General features: G+C 43.7%; 1 protein-coding gene across 15 annotated transcripts in view; it reads left to right on the top strand.

Annotated features, from left to right (window-relative positions):
• The window catches only part of sox5 (SRY-box transcription factor 5), a 222,283-nt gene that overhangs the window by 145,580 nt on the left and 54,668 nt on the right, over positions 1-22,035 (top strand). For all 15 annotated transcript variants that reach the window (XM_069520277.1, XM_069520276.1, XM_069520279.1 and 12 more), the window contains one exon: positions 8,773-8,995. In XM_069520277.1, the coding sequence (XP_069376378.1) occupies positions 8,773-8,995 (223 nt within the window). The remainder of the gene's footprint in view (positions 1-8,772; positions 8,996-22,035) is intronic.

Raw genomic sequence — 22,035 nt, 5'->3', positions numbered from 1 at the left:
GAGGACAGCTACTGTTTTTCGTGCTTCTGATATCTCTTTAATGTTTCTGTGGGTGAGTGCGCCCACCTGTAGGCGACCGTGGCTAGGTGAGGGCTGACTCAAGGTCATGCTTTGAAACGGGTGCAACTTTCAGGTTTCAGGCTTGCTTCATAACCCACCTGAGTATTCACATTAGTTTGATCTCATTTGGGAAACATTATCCCAGTGAAAACTTGCAATAGAAAGTTTTATAATGTTTTCTATGAAAAAACTACATTAAAGTTAAAAGTGCCACAATTAGTGTTCAAATTATGCACTCTCTGAGGCATAACTCAGTCAAATCTGAACACACGTACATGATAGCCTACCTTTTTAAAATTCAGAGCGACTCGCTTTCTGAGGACATTATCCGATGATCACCAATAATATACAAACATATATCCTTGTAAAAATCACTGGAAACAAAACACTTCTTATAAGAAATCTTAGAACTTGCTTAAGAAACTGCTTGATTTTAAGTTTTCTTTAGTGTCAAAGTAGTCCTTCAGATGCACAAGTATACTGCAATCAGAAACTGCTACTAGCTAATTCAGCTTAAGTTTAATGGTGATATTTGGCTAGAATATCAACACAAAATAGGCTAAAGTCAGAGCTCAAGGTGTTGCCACAGCATAGCTCCAGCGTTATGCCTTATGCCGTAGTTCCAAAACTATCAATAACTGTTATTCTCAGAATATATCATCAATGTGATGCTCATCAACATTGGCACTCAACTGTTGGACATACTGAAAACAAAATCTAATTTTATATGACATAAACCATTTTCCAAAACTGCCATTAAACACCTGATAGTTGACTCCGCCCCCCTGGTCACCGGCTGCTTAGCCTTCATCTCGCCTCTTTCTCCGCTGGCTCTCTGCCCTTGGCAGTACTTCCCATGAGGCTGTCTGCCTGTGTGTGTGTGTGTGTGTGTTTGAGAGGCTGGAGGTTAAGTGACCCCCGGGGCACAGACCCCAGATCAGATTATGTTCCTCGTAATCCTGACCTCCAGCATTACGAAGGGAAAGTCAGGGCGTTGAGGGCGAGTGTCTGTGATTAAAGCTTCATAAACGAGCTGGAGAAGTACGCAGCACCTGTCTGACAGTGAATTACAAGTTCTGCGAGAAAAATCTTTCATTTTTGTGGATGTACTTTGCAAGAAATAACGACACTGACCTTGTTTATCCGTGAAATGGCCACATAATGTAGTTTCGGCAATGAAACATGCTTGGAGTAATTAGAATTGTGTGGCTTGTATTGAATTTCCCGTCATATCGGGACAAAGAAATGTTTCTGAATATTTGAAGTAAAATGGTGGCATATGCATCCTGGATCTCTTTCAACATGTTGTTTACTTCCCGTAACCTTTAAAACCTCAACACAAAAAACTGCACTTTTCTCAGCAGTGAGGAAACTGAATATATGGATGTTTATCTGTTGATTCTTGACAGAATTGAAAGGAGTCCGTTTTCTAAAGAGGTAGAAATTGACTTTCTCTGTGAGTGAAAAGCAGTTTGGCACTGAGAGCTGGAGGTTATTGTTTTTTTTTTTAAATAGGGGAGAAGAGAGAAATAAAAAAAAACTAAGGTTCAAGGCTACTGTTTGGGCGCACACGTGTTTTCGCTTTTATGTGCGCTCCACCAGCCGTCGCCTTGAGCCTGTTTGATGCACAGTTGCGTGACTGCAAAATGTGAGCCATGACAGTGAGTCACTTCATCTTTGGGATGAAGTGTGACATTGTTGGTGGTGCTGAATGTATGGCTCTGTTTTTGTGAGTGCTGTGTGTGTGTGTGTGTGTGTGTGTGTGTGTGTGTGTGTGTGTGTGTGTGTGTGTGTGTGTGTGTGTGTGTGTGTGTGTGCGCGTGCGATTTGCGACTATGCGGAATACAGGCTTGTTGTGAACTTCTGTGTATGTGTGTGTTTGCTCTATGTGCATTTAAAGATGACTCCTGCGTGCGGCTCATTACACATTCAATTCATGTGGTGTGATTTACAATGCATGTTCATTACATACGCATGATTATGTGATGATGGTAATTTTTTTTCAGTGCGTTTGCGAAACAAAATGTTACAAAACAAATGTTCTTAACCTTTCAGGGCATCTGTGAAAAGCTTTTGTCTTGCTGGTGTCTAAACTTTCTCCAGTGTGTTTTCTCTGTGTGTGTGTGTGTGTGTGTGTTACAGTGTCTGTGCTTTACCCCTGAGCCCTTACCTTGATACACACCTTGTCACGGTGACGCTCTGATAACGACCGTCGACCTTTCCCCCATAGTGATGATAAAACAATGAAACGGTGCTTAGGGGCTGTAATGGAAAGCTAATTCTGTAATTAGCCTGCTGATTAGCCCTCAGGCCCCTCCCCACGGTGGACTCTGCATGTGTGCCTACTATAAACCAAAGTCCTGGGGCCACGCTGAAACACGCTCACACACAGACACACAAACACACACCTGCATGTTCGTACACATACACCAGGTTATCTGTTGCAGTAGAGGACAGTGATTAGATGATCTGCGGTTCATTTAGATTAGCTATATATTATATATATAACGTGGAATACAAAGAACTCTACAAATATCATTAATATGTGGGCCTTTATCCTTGTCCTGCTTGTGTTAGTATGAGAGCACCACTCATTAAAAAACCCTTAAATATCCTCCAAATGACACACAGTGGCTTTTCTAGTACATTAATTGGCAGTAGAAGAGGGATAGTGGTGGTGTGTTTGTGCGTGTCGAAGGACTTGTGTTGTTTGAGGAGGGGGGCTCGTACACTAGCATAATATCTGATGTGGATTATGAAGTGGCGAGCAGGGTGTGTGTGTGTGTGTGTGTGTGTGTGAGGCTGGTATGTGGGGATAGGGGCTTATCCCACTGCCTGCTTGGCATGTTGTAAGATTTGTGTTAAGTTTTTTTTTTTTTTTTTTTTTCAATCCCTTCGCCGCTGACTGTCAGTGAAGAGTGGATGAAGAGGGAATAGAAAGAGAGATGGAGAGGGAGGAGGAGATTTACAGCAAGGCGGTGGGGGACTCTGAGAGAAGTGGGGTGGGGGTCTCTCTCCTCACATCTCCCATCCCTAACCTTCTTTCCCTGGGCAATTGTCGTAAAGTGATAGGGGGAAGTAAATGGCTCATCGGCGACCAGTTGACTTGGAAGTGAGGCGGCGGCAGAGGGGGGGAGAAGGGAGGAAGGACTGGGAGGTGTGTGTGTGTGACAGCTTTATCTTGTCATAGTAAATTAACACGGCAGCGGAGAAGAGCTCAGCTACACACTGACCTCTTCATCCTGCCCGCCTCGCCTGCCTGCTTGGCTTTGGCTCGGCCGCTTTACCTGACTGCTGCAGCTGTACGGCCACACACACATATGCACACACACACGCATTTTAAAAGCCTGAAAGGTGTCGGATTATTCGCTTTTTCTAAAATTTTTGTACGGATAAGAATGGTGGCAGCTCATAATGGTTTGCAAATGAAGGTAGTTTAGCTAAAAGGGTGTTTTTACTGAATGTGAGGTTCTCACTGTGCAGCTGGACCCTGATTGGCTGAGAGCAGCTCGGTTCAAATGCCTGATGGGATGGATTTTAGAAGCGGTTCAGTGAGGTCGGCCAATCATCACAACAAATCCAGTTATGACGCACCTGCAGTTTTGAAAGGATGGATTTTTTTAAACTTTTTTTGTGATGAAAACAAAACATAGGTGAAAATTAGGATTTATTAAAACAGTATACCTTTAAGTTCATAGTGCATAGATATGATATTTTTCTCTTGTTTACTTTCTTTTACGTCTTATATGTTTGTGTTATTGCAGAACCTTGCAGGAAAAAGATGTTTGCACATCAGGCAGAGGCGAGCATCTTCTTTCATAAATGTGTTAATGGACAAACACTAATTATTTCATTTACTGGCAGGATGCACGTTAACACGATAGAAAAACTACAAAGGCATTATTCCTTTTTCATTTTCCTCCACGAGCCCTCTCGGTTGTTATTTTTTTGGTGTAATTTGTATGTGTGATTGTGTGTGTGCGCGCTCATGTGAATTTGACAGATTTAACACAGTCATTGAGCAGTCTTGAGACACAGTGGTCACACTTAATTTCTCATGCCAGTGATGCACTAATGAATCAACACACGCTTGCCTGTCAACAGCGAGGGGTCGTGGTAAAATATACTGGCGTGCATTTTAGCCAAACTGCTATTTAAAACACAGACAATACAGCTGCGCGTTTTTAGATAAGGAAAAGGGCAAGTGTGTTATTCTTGGACAATAAGTTGCAGCCAATTAGAATCAGGACGTTAATACAATGGTGCTTATTTTCAATTTTGTTAATTAAGCAATTATATTAATGTATTCAAATAATTATTGATGTCACACACTACATGCACATATTTTTTTTTAAATATAGGGTTTCTGTGGTGAATCTGAACCATATTGTTGCAGCAGTAATGTGTGTGTTTGCCTGCTTGTCCCAGCCTGAGGGACATCAGAGTCAAAACTGACAGTCTCTGTGTTTAGCCATGGCATATAAAGGGATTTACTAGGTGTGTGTGTGTGTGTGTGTGTTTGGCAGTGTATTGGAGGTGTGTTAAGTGTACGTCGAGGAGATTGGCAGCCCTGGCGTGGAGCTAAGTCTTACCCCCCTGCAGGAGTGATCAGTGACATTCTCCTGGTGTATGTTTGTGCGTATTTTAGTTCAGCAGCGGCTTCCAGTTCCTTCCTACTGCCACATTGTCCATGCCCTGATCCACAATGACACGCCAAGCATCAAATACTGTTTTCCACACGAACACCTTGCACCGTCCAAGACATGTCAGGTCCACAGCACAGAAAGAGATCGAGAGAGAGAGAGAGTTTTCTTCTGTCGGGCAATAGACGCGGAGGAGGAAGGGAAGAAGACGGAGGAATAAAAAAAAAAGAATGAACAGTGGCATCTGTGCTGGCTCTAGGAAAAGAAAATAGCATTTTGATTTTTTTTCCCTCTTTTTTTTGGCAAGAGTTAAGTGTTTTTAAACCAACATCCCCTCACAGATGAGCTTAAGAAGACAAAAGTTGTTTAATTCGGTTCCATTGCAGAGGCAGTAAAAGGATAAAGAGAGTGAGGCGCAATTTTTACTTTGTTCCAGTCATTTGGAAGAGAATTGACATCTGCAAACTAAAGGCAGAACCGCCCACACTGCCAGCCTGCCACATCTAGTGCATATAAATACACGCATGCAGGCGAACACATTTACACACACACACACCTACAGGCTATGTGCACTGTGTCATACATATATGCACAGAACTGCTCGCACACATGCACGCAGAGGAGGGCAGAGAGCGTTTACAGTATCCTCAATTTGTGTTTGTACTTAGGAATAAATGAATGTTGATGAGAAAAGTTTTGCGACCCCCCATGTTAGCGAAAGTATTGGCTGAGCGACACCCGTTTCCCAAAGAGGGAGCTCATCTTCTGTTTTATTTTCATTTTTTTGATCCCTCTGTCTTGCTGTGGACTTAACTGATCACCAGCAAGGCTCATGGATTACATGTTATGAGGTAAAAAAAAATCAGAAGCCTTTAAAGTTGCCGCCCTGTCTTGACTTCACGCATAAAATAACCTCATGGTCCACTAATCTAGTGGGTGTCTTTTTGAAGAAGCCAGGGCTCCCCAGCTAATTCCCTGGGATTGGGGGAAAATTGACCTTCACTGTTGGATGCGGCGAGATGATATCTCCGTGGTAGCTTTTTGACGGGGCAAGGAGAAAAAAAGAACAAGAAAGATCCCCCCCACAACCACCGAAATTCCACCTCCCAACTCCATCCCCCTCCCGTATTCTTGTTCTGTTGTTTTGTTTTGCGCGACATCTTTCTCGAAAGAAAAGAGTGTGTTTGTCTTAAGTAGGCGCTGGATTAGATAAATGGGATGTGACAGGTGTGACCGCTGCCTTCAAGATGCCTGCCTTCCACTCTCTCTCTCTCTGTATCTCTCCGTCAACTCTCTCCCTCTCTCTTTTCCTCTAATAACATTGCCTCTCTCTGCTTCTCTCTTTCTTTGACTTCCAACCGCTTACGCTCCCTCTCCCTCTCTCTCCGTTTCGCTCCATTTGCATCTCGTGGCGGAGCTGACGCAACTCTTAATCACAAAGCCGCTCATTTGAAGTCTGAATTTCCCTAATCTGAAGAACAGGAAAGGGTGAACGGAAAGAAAGAGAGATCCAACAAAGAAAAGACAGGAGCGGTCCAAACTCTCAACTTGGTCAGGTGGTGCGGTAGAGGAGGAGCAGGAGAAGAAGTAAAGTCTTTGAGCGCTTTAAGATCACAAGGCGCTTCTCGAGCACGGTTAGCGGCCTCACCGGCAACTGAGTGAAGTCTCATCCCCCCGTCACACAGTAAATACACACACACATGAGAGAGAGCGAGAGAGAGCCAGTGAAGTGTAGAAAATGTCAAGTGATAATGGTCTTCTACCTGACAATGAAAGCATCGTCAATATTAAAAGCCTCTGTCCGGCTTTATTCTCTCAGTAGAGCCCAGAGTAATGATTTGTTTGGAGGGTTTGAGTTTATTTTTCACTCTTCTGCTGAAATAGATGCTTCTATTAATAAAAAACAAAGCTTTTGCCTATCAAACAGAAACCAGAGTCATCTGGGGGCTGGATGACTTCACCGTGGACTGTGATCTCAGTGTCAGGTTCCACTTCCACCAGCAGCCTGCGAGTTAATGATTAGAAAACCATCTCCGCCCTAATACGCTGTAATGTCATTAATACAGATGGAACGTACCACTGTCTTTCTGTTTGTCTCTCTCTCTCTTTCTCTCTCCCTCATACACACTGAGACAAACAGAGGTACTGTAAATGTGTGCCGCTGTCCCAGGTGGCGTGCTCCATACTGTGGTGAGATTAGCCAAAGATTAACCCTGTGGACCATTGACCCTCCTGTCTATAGAGCTGATGGTCTGACTGACTGGCTGATTGACTGACTGACTCACTTTGTTTCTGTGATCGAAAAACACACGCACACTTTAAAACATCAGTATGTGCAAGGGGTGTAGCGCTCTATTATTTGCACATTAGACACCATTATGTGTGTCTGTCGATATGTCGCAAGCATGCGTACAGTACTAAGCGCATGTCTATTCGTGTGTTTGTGACAAAGAGATAATGTGTGTGTGCTCTCGCTCGGAGCTGACGCTGTCCTTTCTTTTTGTCGGCGTCACCTCTTAATTGGGCTGAGTCTGCGTTAAGTCAATTATGCAGGCTGTCCAAACAAACACAGGTATTATTGGGTCAAAGATTAAGATGCTCAAAAGTTACTTACCACTCAGCTGCCGTCGTGTTTTATTGTTTGTTTGTCGCTGTTTGTTTGTCGCCGTTTATTCATATAAGTTTACCCACACCCTGCCGCCATTCTTCAGGACGTAGAGGCAATTTTTAGTTGTGAAAAAATGTGTTCAATTTTTCTACAGATATTTTAAAGTCACAACAGGTGACATTTTCTCATCTTGTGCGCTCAAGATATTAACTTGTTACCACATTGCAAGGTGAGAATAAAACTTGATTAGCTGAGTTCTCTCTGTCATGGTGCCTGTGTGCATCTAAAGTTAGTAAATTATTTTTGTAGGCACAATTTAGGCTTTGTATTTTTCCCAAACAAAAAATTTTTTTTTATCGTCCACTTGAAAAATTCCAGAAACTATATATATGCAAATATTGTAAATTATAAGAAATTCAATGATTGTACAAGATATGTCACAAAATTGCCACAATTGGTTTCTAACCTTCGACTCGTGATGTCACAAAACTTGCTCATATATGCACGTTTGGATTCATGAGCGCTGACAAACTTTTAAATTCAGCTGATGAATTTGAAAACTTACTTCATACATAATTCTGCAAGTGAAGTAACAATAAGCCAAATGTAGTTTTGAAACTGTCTTCAAAATAATATTTTCTTTTATTCATTGATCTATTTCTTTGTTAGTATTGTGATTTCCAGAGATCATTAAACTTAACATGTTTAAGACTGTAAATGAAGCCATACGACAGCAGGATAATTATTCATGGTGACAGCTTGGCAAAAGCCACAGAGCTTCACTTTGTATATTTTATATTTGGTCGCTGTCATGCTGATTTCTATTTTGCGTGTTGTGAATTTTCCTCTAGCCGTTCTATTCCTTTCATAAGTTTATGGAAATGATTTGACGCAGCTCCAAAGCTTTGTTTTTTTGAAACAGGATCTATTTTCTTGTGATTCCTCTGAGTGATGCAGTTGCATCCTCAGCGTTAATTGTCACGAATGCTTAGGACAAAAGTAGCGAGGAACTGAAACTTGGGCTTGGGACTCAGTACAGTGGTGTTGGACGCCCCTCAAAGCCAAGTTGTCGGAGGCTTTGTAACAAGGAGTTTGCGCGACTTTAAGAGCGTGCAGAGTCTTTTTGCTGTTCGTTTCATGTCCTCGTTCTGTCAAGTACCTCCAAGTCAGTCAAATGCAGATTCCAGAGGATGTGAGAGGGATAAGAGAGAAGAGAAGTGTGCCCTAACTTGAGAAAACTGGCTGCTGATGAAAGTTGGTTGCATTGAGCTGTGAGAAGGGGAGATGGAGAGAATAAAGGGAGCAAGAGAAGAGGAGGAGGATGAAGATAATGAGTGGGTGTATGCCAGCTCCTCCCCTACCTCCTGCTACTTTTTCTTTCTCGTAGTCTATTTGTCCTGAAGTTTAGGTACATTTTTAAAAAGCAATAATTAAAATTTCTTTACCTTCCCCTCTCTTCAGGATCAAGATGGCACTAAGGGGAGCTCTCTGAGTCCTTACCCCCAGCACAATTCTACCTCACCGGGCAAAGAGGAAGGCGGAGGCGGGGGACGGCCCTGCAGCGACGGGGGCTCAGTCGCGGGCGCCCTGGGAACCCCAGAGAGACGCAAGGGCAGCCTGGCAGACGTGGTGGACACACTGAAACAACGCAAGATGGAGGAGCTGATCAAGAATGAGCCAGAAGGTCAGTGATGAAAAGAAACGCTTGTGCAGGCCAGATGTGTGATCCACAACTCCCCGTCATCTCTCTGGCTCCGTGCCGCTCTTTTATCACATTCTGTTGTCCTTGCTCCCATCGTCTTTTCTTTCTGTCTCCTTTCCTCTATGACTCTATCGCTCTCTCTACATCTCTCTGCTATGAACCCACACACATTTCAGATGAGAGGCGAGCCTTTGTTTTTCAGCACACAGACAGATAGCATCAGCTGTTTGGGCCGTTTGTCCACAAAGCTTTGCATATTTATCTCAATCTGACAAATAAGTTACGTGTGTGTGTAGTGAACAAGTGTGTTAAAAGCCTGCAAACATACATGGAGATCATAACAGCTATTAACTTCTTTAATTTTAAAGATTCATTTTAAGATTTATTTTAGCATTTTAATCAGGGAGGGTTAAATGTCACACATCAATTTTCCTGCTACCTTTACAACCTTGGCGTTGAATGCTGTCTCAGGCCTCAGATTAAGACTTTACACACTGTCGAGCAAGTTAAAGCAGATTGTTGCCCAGGGCTACGTAGCTCAGCTTGATTACCCCCACATTTCATTCTCAAATTTAGCCCTGGGCTAACAGTCGGAGTCGGTGAAAGAGATAAAATTAGCCCCTGGCCAACTCTAATTTCCACTGGGCAGATAAATGGCAGCTTAAATCACAATGAAATGCATGTGGTAGTGACAATTTGATAAGGGGATCAACAACAGGTGTCCATCTCCTTTAGGAAGACAGGATAATGTACTGTAAATAATTTGGTGCTTTAATGCCTTGCGCAAGGGCACTTAAACTAAGCAGCCTGGCCCATTCTATCTGATATGCATTCTTTTTATTTGCCAAGAGGCATCTGATCCCAGTAAAACTTCACCTGAATAAACCCAAAGGATAATTAGAGCCGATATAAATGTGATCAAACTGAACGGACCACAATATAAAGAGGACACCAGCATTATGTGCTTACAATAACAAGCAGCCTCAGTCAACAACAGCAACAGTATTGGCTGATTCTATCAGTAAATTAAGTTGAGGAAACCTTTTTTTATAGTTTATTCATCCATCCGTCCAGTATCTATACCGTGTATCGTTTGAGGGTTGTGAGGGGGAGCTGGAGCTAATCACTGCTGACATTTGTTGAGAGGCAGGGTTAGAACGGTCACCAGCATATCGCATAACAACATACAGAGACAACAACCATTCATAATCACATTTTGACCTATGGTCACACAGCACCGCACCACCATGTTGCCCTTAGTTTATACATGGCCTATTTGATTTATAGAAATTATTAAAATCCTGCAACAACAACACACAGAGAAAATAATCATTTTCTACTTAATTTATAGCTTTGATTGTGCAGCATCTGATGACATGGCTGAATTTGCTGCAGAATCCGGATGTAATCACTGTCACTTTACTTACTTGTACTGTGTATTGTGAGCTGTAGCTTTTATTTACTGACAAACCGCAGCTTAAAGTGTGCACTCACTGCTAAATACACACTACTAACACGACTCTGCTTCGATCACCAGCACCTGTCTGTTGTGGGTGAAGCTGCACCGTCATTCTCTGAGCGAGCATTGCAGGCTCCGATCCATTCAGATCCCCTTGGTTATCAAACTAATTATAACAAGGACCCAAGTGGCACAAACAAGGCTCTATCAGACCTGAGACTGTGGACCCTTGGTCAGAGTGGACTTCTAAAGCAGATGAATGCTACAACATCCACTACATCGTCTGATGCACCTCCACACTTCGCTTCTAATTCCACCACTGTTGCACTCTGTCAGATTTCTATTCATACATCTCTGTGAACTGTACTCAGCCTCAAAACACACTGAGCCCAGAAGGCAAAGAAATGTTGTCAATTTAAGTGTTGATGGGGTTAGGTCTTAGATGGGTCTTAAAGTGTACATTCACATGTGTGTTTGTGTTGCCCTGGTGCATCAACAGGCTTCCATTTCAAGCTGTGATGTGCTAACCTTATTCTGAAGGCTTTTCTGTGAGGGGTTTTGAAAGCAGCAGAGGCTGCCGGTCAGCCCTCGCTGTCTGGCTGTTTTTATTCCAGTCGATAGAGAAAGCCTGTTGTGATACATTTTAGAAAGAAAGAAAAAACTGGGCTGCTTGTTGATCTGAGCTGTTTTGGGTTGTTCACTGCTTCGCTGGACCTCATGAACCGGCTGCACAGGAAAAAACAGAAATAATGGATCTTTATGAGTCAGCCAGCGCAGAGGGAGAGAATGGGGGAGAGAGAAGAGGAGAAGGGGCAGAAGAACAGGACATAAGGAATAAGAGAAGGAGATGAGGAGGAGGAGGAGAGTGGAGGAGAGAAAGACCAGTGTCTTCGCAGACCCCATTAGCAGAGTGCCACATTGGTGCGGCATCCAAACCGACCCCGAGCATTATCTGGCCCTGCTCTTTAAATGAAACCCGCGAACAAAAGCCCCCAGTGCCTCCAGACCCACACACACATGCAAAAACCCTGGCCAAGCAGGAAGAGAAAGGAAGAAAGAAAAGACAGTAAAGGAAGAAAAGGGGAAGCTGAGAAAAGATGAAGAGAGGGAGAGGGAAATGAAGAGAGTGGGGGTGAGGGGGAGCGCGGGGGACGACAAGGGGCGGTATTGAGCACAGGATAGAAATCCCTTTTCTGTGCCCGGCTAGCTATTGTTTGGCTGTGTGGCTCAGAAAGGCCATTAGCAGCAAACAGCAGGTTGGGATGAAAATTTAATGAAGGCTTTAATCATTATGAAAGGCCTGGAATATTACTGCTTCTCTCTCTCTCTCTCTCTCTCTCTCTCTCTCTCTCTCTCTCTCTCTCTCTCTTACACACATGCCTGGGCGCTGCTTTCAGCCGGATCAATGACACACACACACACACACAGACACACACACACACATTCAAGAGTGTAGGAACATTAACACCGGGAGGGACGTGAAGAGGCCAAAGATACAAAATGGGTCATAGAGCGATAAACATCTCAAAAACAGAAAGAGAAGCTCGACTTATCGAAGGCAGCCTCCGAGCCAGACAACACACACACGCACACACACACACACACCCCAAGTATGGTTTAAGTTTGAAAGATATAGTTTTGTGTCTGTGGCTAGTGTTGCTCTACTTAGGCTAGATGAATGGAGAGTGGTAGATACTGGGTCAGTGTGTGTGTGTGTGTGTGTGTGTGTGTGTGTGTGCTGTCGAAGCCTCTGGGAGCATGTATACTTGTGTATATGTATTTGCATATGTATTTGTGACAGAAAGTGTATACACATGTGTTTAGGGAAGCATTGCGTTTGGCCGTTTGTGTGCAAGGTGTTTGTGTGTGTGTGTGTAGGCCTCTAATAAATGACTAGTCATGTTGTCCCCCATGGCCTGGCCCAACCATGCTCCACCGCTCCCCTGCTCTCTCCATTCATCTCCTGTCTTCCTCCACTGGCCACCTGCTACCCAGGAGATACACACTCACACACACACCATTACATACATGAGCAGATGCACACACATACCGGCTCACCACCGTCTCTTAATAAGTTCTTCAGGAGCGACAGGAAGGAACGAGCGAGGATAAGAATGCCATGACATTGACTTGTTTGTTTGTGTGTGTTTGTGTGTGTGTCCGTGTGTTCATCTGGACTCGAGGCCACTTGGTGAAACGGCTCGTGCTGGAGTGTGTGTGTGTGTCATTATGTGGAATAATGAGAGCACAGTGCAGAGCAGCGGCGCGGGAGGCGCGGGGTCGAGAGGAGAGTCGGTGCTTAAACCCCAAGATACATGGCTGGGCGTTCAGGATTAACACAAGCACACACTCACCTGGGTCAGACAGGTCCCTTGGAGTTGCCATTTACCCCCATGTAACCCCTGTGCCAAAGAGCAATGACTAGTGATAATGTATTAGCCCAGCTGTGGAATAACAGAGGGATGGATACGATAGATGCATAGATACGATAGATGGATAGATACAAAAGAAAGATGAGATAGGTACAATAGATATGATAGATAGATGGATAGATACTATAGACAGATAGATACAAACATACATACTTGCATACTGTGGGAATGCACACGTGATGGATGGGTAGATGAGACAGATATTAATCTATTCAATAAAAGAGGCGATACATGACTAAATGGGACACAGATGTTCCTCTCTGCCCCTGGAGTAGTGCCTCCACTGCCCAGGACTTTCACCAAACACTCAACCTCATTCCTCTCCTATCCTCTTCCTCTCGGCAGCTCTGACTGTAAGTGGCTGTCATTAATTGCCAGCTGAGCTCCCTCTCTGGTCCCGTCTGTTGACCCTCTGCTACCCAGCTACAGCTACCCGTCACTGGGGCACTGTGGCCTCTGGGACTCTTTAGGTTTTCTCTTCTTCTAGCTATAAACGGAAACAGAGGCCCTCATCAAGAAATGTGTTTCCACAGAATGCATTTACTGTTGAGGTGGCCTAAATCTATTCAAAGTGATTCAAATTAAGCTGAATCTGGCTGCATGCAGTCTGTATTTACACAAGTCTAAAGTAGGTATGAAAAAAATTATAAAATTCAATAACCTGCATTTTAGGTTTTAACATATGTAGAAATATTACATACTAGTTTTTTAATACGTTCAAGTAGTTCTTAATTATGTTAACGTTCATTTAATGCTTCCGTAGGGCTTTGAAATTATTTTTTTTAATAAAAATGTTTTGGCAACATGCTCAGTTGTAACGTCTCTGTGTAATTTCTGAACGATACAGATATTAGCACGTTGTAATAAAACACTGCCGTCAAACTGATGACTGAATTTATCTTGGTTTGCAAAATAACGTAGCGTTGCCAGGGTTATTCTCTACTGGGTTACTTTACTATATCTTCGATTGAGTGTGAGATATTCTGGGACTCTGATATTCCTTCACATCTGTCGTACTAGAAATAGGTCTTTAATTTCATTCATAAAGGGCGTAATAAGTCTTAAATAGAACTAAACCCTGAATATTGCATTTTTGAAACGTAAATAATTTTTTTGAAGAGCAGCCGTTTCCATCACTGATCACTCCCTGCTCGGAGGAAAAGCCTGGAAAACCATTTTCTAGTGATCCAGCAGCAGTTGTATTAATGTCACTTTAGTTTTCCTCACTCGATGAGATCAGAAGTAAATCTCTGTAGTGTCAAATGACAGTTTGTCTACAAAGTGACGGCTGTAGCCATGAATAAGAATCAGATCAGTTTCATCTGCTCTGCGTTGCCGGGGTCAACAAATGCCAAAATACTTCTTGTTTTACTGAGCCTGGGTGCAGCTCAGGGGTCAGACCCTTACCTTTGTATTTTACGGCCTTGATCCGGACACACGTGCAGGGCCATAACACACATACACACATTCTGCTATGTGCAGGTTTACAGCCTTGCCGGCAACCTCGAGGTCAACCAAAATGGTGTTTTTATGGCTGAGCATACTCGCCGCTCCGAGGCACCGGCTTCCATACTGAAAATGCCAACTCAATGACAGATGTCACACAACACACACTCACGGACACATGTTCTCACATGCACGCACAGCACTTCATCTATTTTCAAGGCAGGGAGGGAACCCAGGGCTTGCTTTTAGAGCGCACTGAGGCATTTTATAGGACAGCACTTAGGCGAAGCCATTGTGCCACACAAGCACACAGTGACCGGAGCTCCCTCACGCCTCCATACACTCCAATGGGTGACAATGGGAAGGGCGGATACGTTCTGCCAAGAAGAAGGAGAGGGTGAAAGAAAGGGTTGGGGAAAAAAAGAGCTGGAGAAGTGGAGGGTTCTCTCGTTCATCTGTCCATCAGTGTAGACCCCCTCCACCCTTCACTTTGCCTAATCCTTCTACTGCTCTGCTGTCTGGGGGGCTATGTCACACACAAACACACACACACACATACACACGATAAACATCAACAATGGCATATACAACCTTTGCAAGCCCTCACATGGACCTGCAACTTTTAAGCATATACCCTGAGGGGAATTTGTGAACTGAAACGCAGCAGTGCTCGTGCACAAAAACAAGCGCATGCACACACACAGATGCACAACAGCAGGTTCACAGCCTAGCGTGGGAGCGGGCGAACGTCTTTATGTGATTTCCACCCTTTGTCGGTAATTAGTTAGTTGTATAAATTAACATGAAGTGCAGCAGGACTCTCACAGCCATTGTTTGTCGCGATCATTCTTCTCGCGCTGGGAAAAAGAGGAAGGCAAGTGAAATGAAACAGAAGGGGAGGTTGAAAGAGAGAGTTGTTTTTTCTTTTTCTCTTTTTATTCACTACAAGCGGGAAAAGAAAGTTCAGGCAATGAAGAAAAAACAAGATTTTTACCACTTAAAGCGCTCTAAATGCGTGGTCAGCGTTTGTTAAAGAGAAGTTGACATCACGCTTATGAGACTTACTCTGCCTTGAACCCTCTGCTAAGAAGATCAGAACTCTGCGTGTTTTTTAAATTTTTTTATGCAACGCTTCCTATCCCGTGACCGAGTAGAGAAAAAGAAAACCTTTAAACATTCTCTTCCTCACAACGTTGAAAAGGAAATTGCATCCTTCTGCAGCAATAAAGCTCACTTTATGCTGCATATCTAAGAACACCAGTTCCTTTTTTATTTGTTATTCATTCCAGTCAACCCAGTGTCATTGTGTCAGTTAACTTCACAGAGACAAGGGGGGGGAATCATCATAGACATGGCTCACGATTCAAATCGAGTCAATTCATTTTTTTCTTTTTGTTTTGTTTTCGCTCTCTCTCTTTTGTGGCATGAGAAACAGGCAACGTCATGGGGCGAACCTGAAGCCTATTGTGGGGCCGGGGCCATTGTTGGCGCGATGAAAGACGCATTCAAGTCACTTTTCTTATTGAATTGTTTTGCGTCTGCTTTTCAACGTGGCTTTCTCTCCTCGGCCTTGCACGGGACAATCAGTGGGGATGAAACTCTTTTCTGCCATTCTACCCCGTCCAGATGAGCGATATTAAGGAGATGAATAGTGTGCATGTGCGTGTGTGTGTGTGTTTGTGTGTGTGTTTGCATGGAGAAGCAGTGCCCCAGCTTTTGTCAAATACATGAGCATAAAGGGGCTTAGAGAGAGGGTCCTGTGGTTTTCCTCATGGTGTGTGTGTCTGTGTGTGTTTTCGGCCTCCTGGTGTGGCATTAAGTTAAGGACAAAGGCCGGGGTCCATGAATCAGCCTGTGCTTCCATAGCTTAGCTTATTGTGACCTACTCACAATTTGACTGCCCTACAGTACAGTGTGTGTGTGTGTGTGTGTGTGTGTGTGTGTTTGTGTGTGTGTGTGTGTGTGTGTGTGTGTGTGTCGATACCTGGTGAAGAAGCAGGAGAATGAAGGGAATGTTTGTGTGTGTCATACACACCATATGGATGGGCTACGTTTTTGGTGGGTGTATGTGTTAAGTGTGTGTTTGTGTGAATCAGACTGTCCCGCATAAAGGCCCCCTGTCACTGACTCCCAAATATTAGACAGGCCCCAGTGTTTTGGCATCCGCACATTCACTCCCATTCATCTGCACGTCCCATGACCGAATCAGTGGAATCCATGATTTATCTGCTCAGCTTTCTCATAAACTCTCTTCATTTGCACGCCCTGTTGTTTTTCCTCCTTTTCTGACATTTCTTTTCCTTTTTCCTTTTTGGCTCTTTTCTCCCATTCCCAGGGAGGAATGTTTTTATGCCGGGAAATGGCTGTGAAATTAATGAACCTTTTTTTGCGTGAAGTGCCGACTTTCATTTGTCCCTCAATTACTTTATCAAAAAGATATGCAGCTGAAAAATCTTCAAACTTCACAAAAAAATTAGAACGGAATTGCTGATTGGAAGCTGTTTTCAGAAGGCCCCCAAAACATTTTTACTTTATTAGAACAATTATCTGTATTATATAAGCCAGCCAAAAGCTTCAACTTGTTCCACTGAGTAGTTTATGAACATATCAGGAGTTACTTTTTGAGTGGGTGCATGTCATATTTTGGAATCCTTGATTTATTAAATTTTGACTTTGTGCCATAGCAAAATCTAAAAGGGTGTCACTTTGCTTCAAGCTTTTCAATGCCATTAACATGCACGTGTGACAGTGTGTGAGCATGGAGGCACTTCAGTGAACTTAGGAAAAGGGTGAAATAGGGGGAAAGTGCACACGTGTTCATAGATTTGTATCGTAGGGAGCAATAATTTGTAGGTCCAGAATTTCCCAAGTCAGCTTCCTGGAAAGGAGTTCAGTCATTCGATATTTAGTATATGGAAAGTTCTGAGAAAGTCATTTAGTTTTGTTTTTAGCTGAATGGGGTTTTGCGGTATAGTTGTTCTTTAAAAATCAAGGAAATCGTACTTCATTATTCATCATATTCTCTGAAACATTATTTCTCATGTGTCTCGTTCTCTGTAGACAAAGCTGATCTTCTGTACAGAGCCAGTCAGAGGGAATTAACTTATTGGAAGTATTCATATTGAACACTATCTCTATTTGACACACAGTTTAATTATTATTCATATAATCGTATTATTGGTGTTATCTAATTAAGTAGTTCTTTCCTGGAAAATATTAGGACATTTTGGACCTGTAATCGAAAGTGTTACTGAATCTCTTCTGATACATGTTGGCGGAAATATAACATGTAACACTGTGGTACCCAGATGCTTAGCACCTCCATATAAAAGTGAGATTGACTTAACCTATGATGCATATATGTATTTTGGGTTATGTGCATATATGCGCATGAACGTACGTGTTTATGCGACCTGAATAAACAACTCCAGTGCTGTAGGTGCACATCATGGAACAATTTAATCTTGCTGTTGGCTGTAATGTATAGCTTTCTGTTAGAGCTTATTAGCCATGGTTTAGCAAGACGTTCAGTGTGTGTACTTATAGGATATTGTACATATGTTTATATACAACTATAAATGTACTTGCAAGCCCTGTGCAGACAAGTATGTTTGCCTGTCTGTGCCTTAAACACCACACATTTCATGTTAATATATACAGAGACTACACCCCAGTTCTGACTGTATAATCCATGCAGACTTGTGTACAAAGTAGCACAATCTGCTTAGTGCAATTTTACATCTCAGCCCCGACACACATGTGAAAGCATTAGAGCTGTGCTACTTCCCATCAGCCATGTCAGTGGCGTCCAGCTCAGGATTTAAGGCCTGACATGGATGTAGAGGGGCTTTAACTGCCTTAGCAGGGGCATGGGATTTATGTGCATCACTGCATAGCCCCTGTTAAATGATTTTATATATTCAGTGTGTCGCCCCACACTTAACGACAGCCTGTGTGACCTGACCAAGGAGCCAATGCTTTACCCATGAGCAATCGGCAATAGCGAATGGACACATTTCTACAATCCATGCAGTCTTCCCCCATCGGGCAACCTTTATCCTTTTTTGCTCCCTCTTATATGAGCAGATACGAAGGTGGTGTGTATCCTGTTGCGTAGCTCTAGCACTTCAGTCATTCACAGAGCAACAAGTCAGGGAGCCAGTGACTCAGTCAGTGGTTTAATATGTCAGCTAGGAAGCCAACACTGCATTAACCGGCCAGCCATAAAGTTAGCCACTCAGCTATTCAGGCCTCCGTTCAGTCAGAGAGGGAGTCATTCACTCAGCGAGTCCATCAGCCAGTCAGTGTGTCAGTCTTTGAAGCCACGGGGTCTCCATTAATTAACCCCTGGCTCTCTGGTCAGAGGGCGGGTCCCGCAGATGAAGTGGTAGCGCCTGTGTTGTCAGCCACAGGGGTCACAACCCTGAGCCCTCTTTGCTGCCCGACCTTATTTGAGCCAGATGTTGGGAGACAAGCATCACCAGCGCTCCCCTTTCAACTCCCACCCTCCTGCCCCGGCTGCATTCTTGTCCTCCGCCGCTGCTTCGCTAACAGAGAAGCCGTCAGCAGCCACTCACTCTGCAGCTCCGATGCTCCTCGGGAGCGCTGTCTGCCTGCCTGCTTCCCGTCCCTCCTCTCTTTCTCTCCCCGTGGGATCCCTCCATCCATCCATTCACCTCTCCCCTCCCATCCCTCTATTTTCACCCCTCCCTCCTCGTTTGGCCCACTGCCCCTTTCCGCTTCGCTCAGGGGAGAGAGTGCCATGTGTGTGTGTGTGTTGCATGGCAGCATGCCCGTTCTCATCCCCCCACCACTCTCCCCCAGTTCCCTCCTTTTCTTCAACCTCATCCCTCCCTCTCATCTCATCCCTTGCTCTCCATCTTTTCCCTGTAGCCTCGCATCTATTCCTCTTCTCCACTACCTTACTCTCCATTCATCTCCCCCCACCTCCCTTTGTCCATGTCACCCCCTCCACCTGCTTCTAATCACTCCCCCTCCATCTCTTTCACTCCCTGCCTCCATTCATACTTCGCTCTCCCTCCTCCCTCGCTCCCTCTTCCTGTCGTCTCTTCCTTCGGCTGGGCTCAGGAGCAGTGAACAGGTGTTGTCTCCTTTTGATTTGGGTGCGTTCGGATTAATGCTGTCAGCTCAGCTGTTAAAACAACTGCCACCGCCAGATGCCAGTCAGTTTGGGGCTGGAGCTGTCACCTACACACACACACACACACACACATTCAAACAACCGAAGGCACACTCAGTTGCAGTCGTGCACACACACACACACAAGGCCTCTTGGCTCATTGTAATAGCGACAAAGCAAATCAGCTGCTGTATGCCAGTCGTGTCTGTAGCCCAGGTGTGGGTTTCTGAAGTCTTTCCAAAACATGGCAGTCAGAGGGTGTAAAAGAGAAATCATATCGTAATCACTGATACATAGTCATGTAGACATCATTCAAGATTTGTGTTTAAGACCCCATTCAGACCTGGTATTTGCATTCCTCCTGAGTGACCCCAGTGATGATATATTTCTTTTTGGGACAGATTATTTTACTACATATTTTTTTCAAAATTATCCATTTGTAAAAAAGTGAGATTCAAAATCTTATGAATGCATTCTTAGTTTTAACTGTGAAATATGAACTTGCACTGTTACCCTTGTGAGGACCGTTGTGATCATTGTCACACTGAACATTACTATGTGTCAAAAAGTCACAGAGCTTCTGAAGCAACAAATTAATTTACAGCCCAAGAAATCCGTTATCCACACAATAATTCGCTTCTTCAAAGACTAAACTCAAATTAAAAACTATTTTTTCATGTCATCACCTTGGTTATTGCTCATTAAATCTTATCAGAGCTCTTCAGTCTAACAGAACGTTAGACATTTGCTGGTGTGTTCAGTGAATAAACTGAGTGAGGCTTGTTTATATTAGCCTTGCCTATAACTGTGTTTACTGTTCGAGGAACTCTCCATTCCTAAGGCAACACATGATTTCTACCTCTCCACCTTCACCCTCCCTCCCTCCCTCCCTCCAGCTCCAGACCCTGCTCACACTCACTTGTTCCTTTCTTTCCTCCAAAACATCCATCCTGCCCCGTCTGCGCTCAGCACAAAAACAAACGGACACACACACACACACCCTATCAGGGGTTTGTTAGAGCTGTGCAAGAACTGATACCTGCTTCGTTTTAAACTCTCATCTTCTATGTGTCACCATTTTCTGGCACCAGCTCCCGTCCTACGCTTGCAGCCGTTTGTCTGCTTGACGAAGGCTTAAATTTAGAATCTGGATCCTTGTTGTTTAAACTTGTGAGTAAAATGATGATTAACTATGAATATCAATGATCGGGGCTGTGTAATCGGTGTGTAACAGAGCTATTTAAGGCTCCTTTAGTTGTGGGTGGAGCTCGCACGATTTCTTTCCGTCTGCGTGTCTCAGATGGTGAATAGTGGGCTTCAGTTTGGTGATGCTCATTTCTTGTTCCATTTTATACACACACACACACACATATACACACACACACACACACACACACACACACAGTCTGACACACATTTACAAACACAAAGTCTGAAGGGAAACATTCCACTTTTCCTTCTGGCAGATTTTTGATCCATCTTTATCTCTCTCTCCCTCTTGGTCTTCTCTCTCTCTCTCTCTCTCTCTCTCTCTCTCTCTGTCTCTCTCTCTCTCTAATTGAACTCATGTACTCATATTTGTTTCCAAGATTCACACTAGACAGTCTTGTGATGCTTGTTCAAGGAACAGTCCACACTAAGACACTGGACACTTGTTTGTTAGGTCATGTCTATTTGTCTGACACACTGTGACACCCAAAAGCACACGCACCCTCTCTCTCTCTCACACACACAACACACACTACTAACATTGAGACCTCTTTGTGGGTCTCCCTTCCCCCTGTGAGTTAGTTAACTGCGTGAAGGTGCTCAACCTCCAGCCCCTTTGTCTCTAACCTAACTAACCAAACCGCGTCTTGCCCCAGTTTACTGTACTGTCACGCCCTCCTTGTCCCGTTTTGATGGTTTGTGTCATTATACTAACAAAGTTAAGGTTACCATAGCCCACTGAAGTCTCCTGTCTCTGTCGAGCCAAAGGTTGTTAAGACAATTAGCCCACTCAAAAAGAGTCATGGGTGTCTTGTCGGGGGAATGGAGCAGGAAGAGGGGAGGTGGTGGGGGTTTCAAAGACTGAAAGGAATGTTTGGGGAAGAAAAGAGGTATTGATGCAGGGAGTCGCTTCTGCAAGGGGTCAAACAGAGACACAGTTAACTTGTCTGGATCGAGATACGAATGGTCAGATTTACAGAGGATTGATTTGATAAAAAAACCAAAACAAACAGGATATGTCATGACAAAAAAATGATTTGACACAATTCCAAATCATTAATTAAATACTGTGCATTATTAAATGTTTTATCAGCAGTTATGATTTAATCAGGCTCTTGCTTGATATGCCGATCAAACTTTCCATCTCCAGTGGGCGGCTTGTATAGTGATTTAAAGCTAATTGATCTTGAAGTTTTAAAGTTAACAGTAACAAGCTGTCAACGTTTTTTGAAAGGGATCATTTACTCCGAATAGCTTTTATAATGACAAGTTAGGTGCTGCAAATAATAAATGTTGACACAGGTGCAGTAAGTAAATAAAAAATCAAGGAAATAAG

This window comes from Paralichthys olivaceus, chromosome 23, assembly GCF_024713975.1.
Source record: "Paralichthys olivaceus isolate ysfri-2021 chromosome 23, ASM2471397v2, whole genome shotgun sequence".
NCBI lineage: Eukaryota > Metazoa > Chordata > Actinopteri > Pleuronectiformes > Paralichthyidae > Paralichthys > Paralichthys olivaceus.
This window is presented reverse-complemented; position numbering and strand designations above follow the sequence as displayed.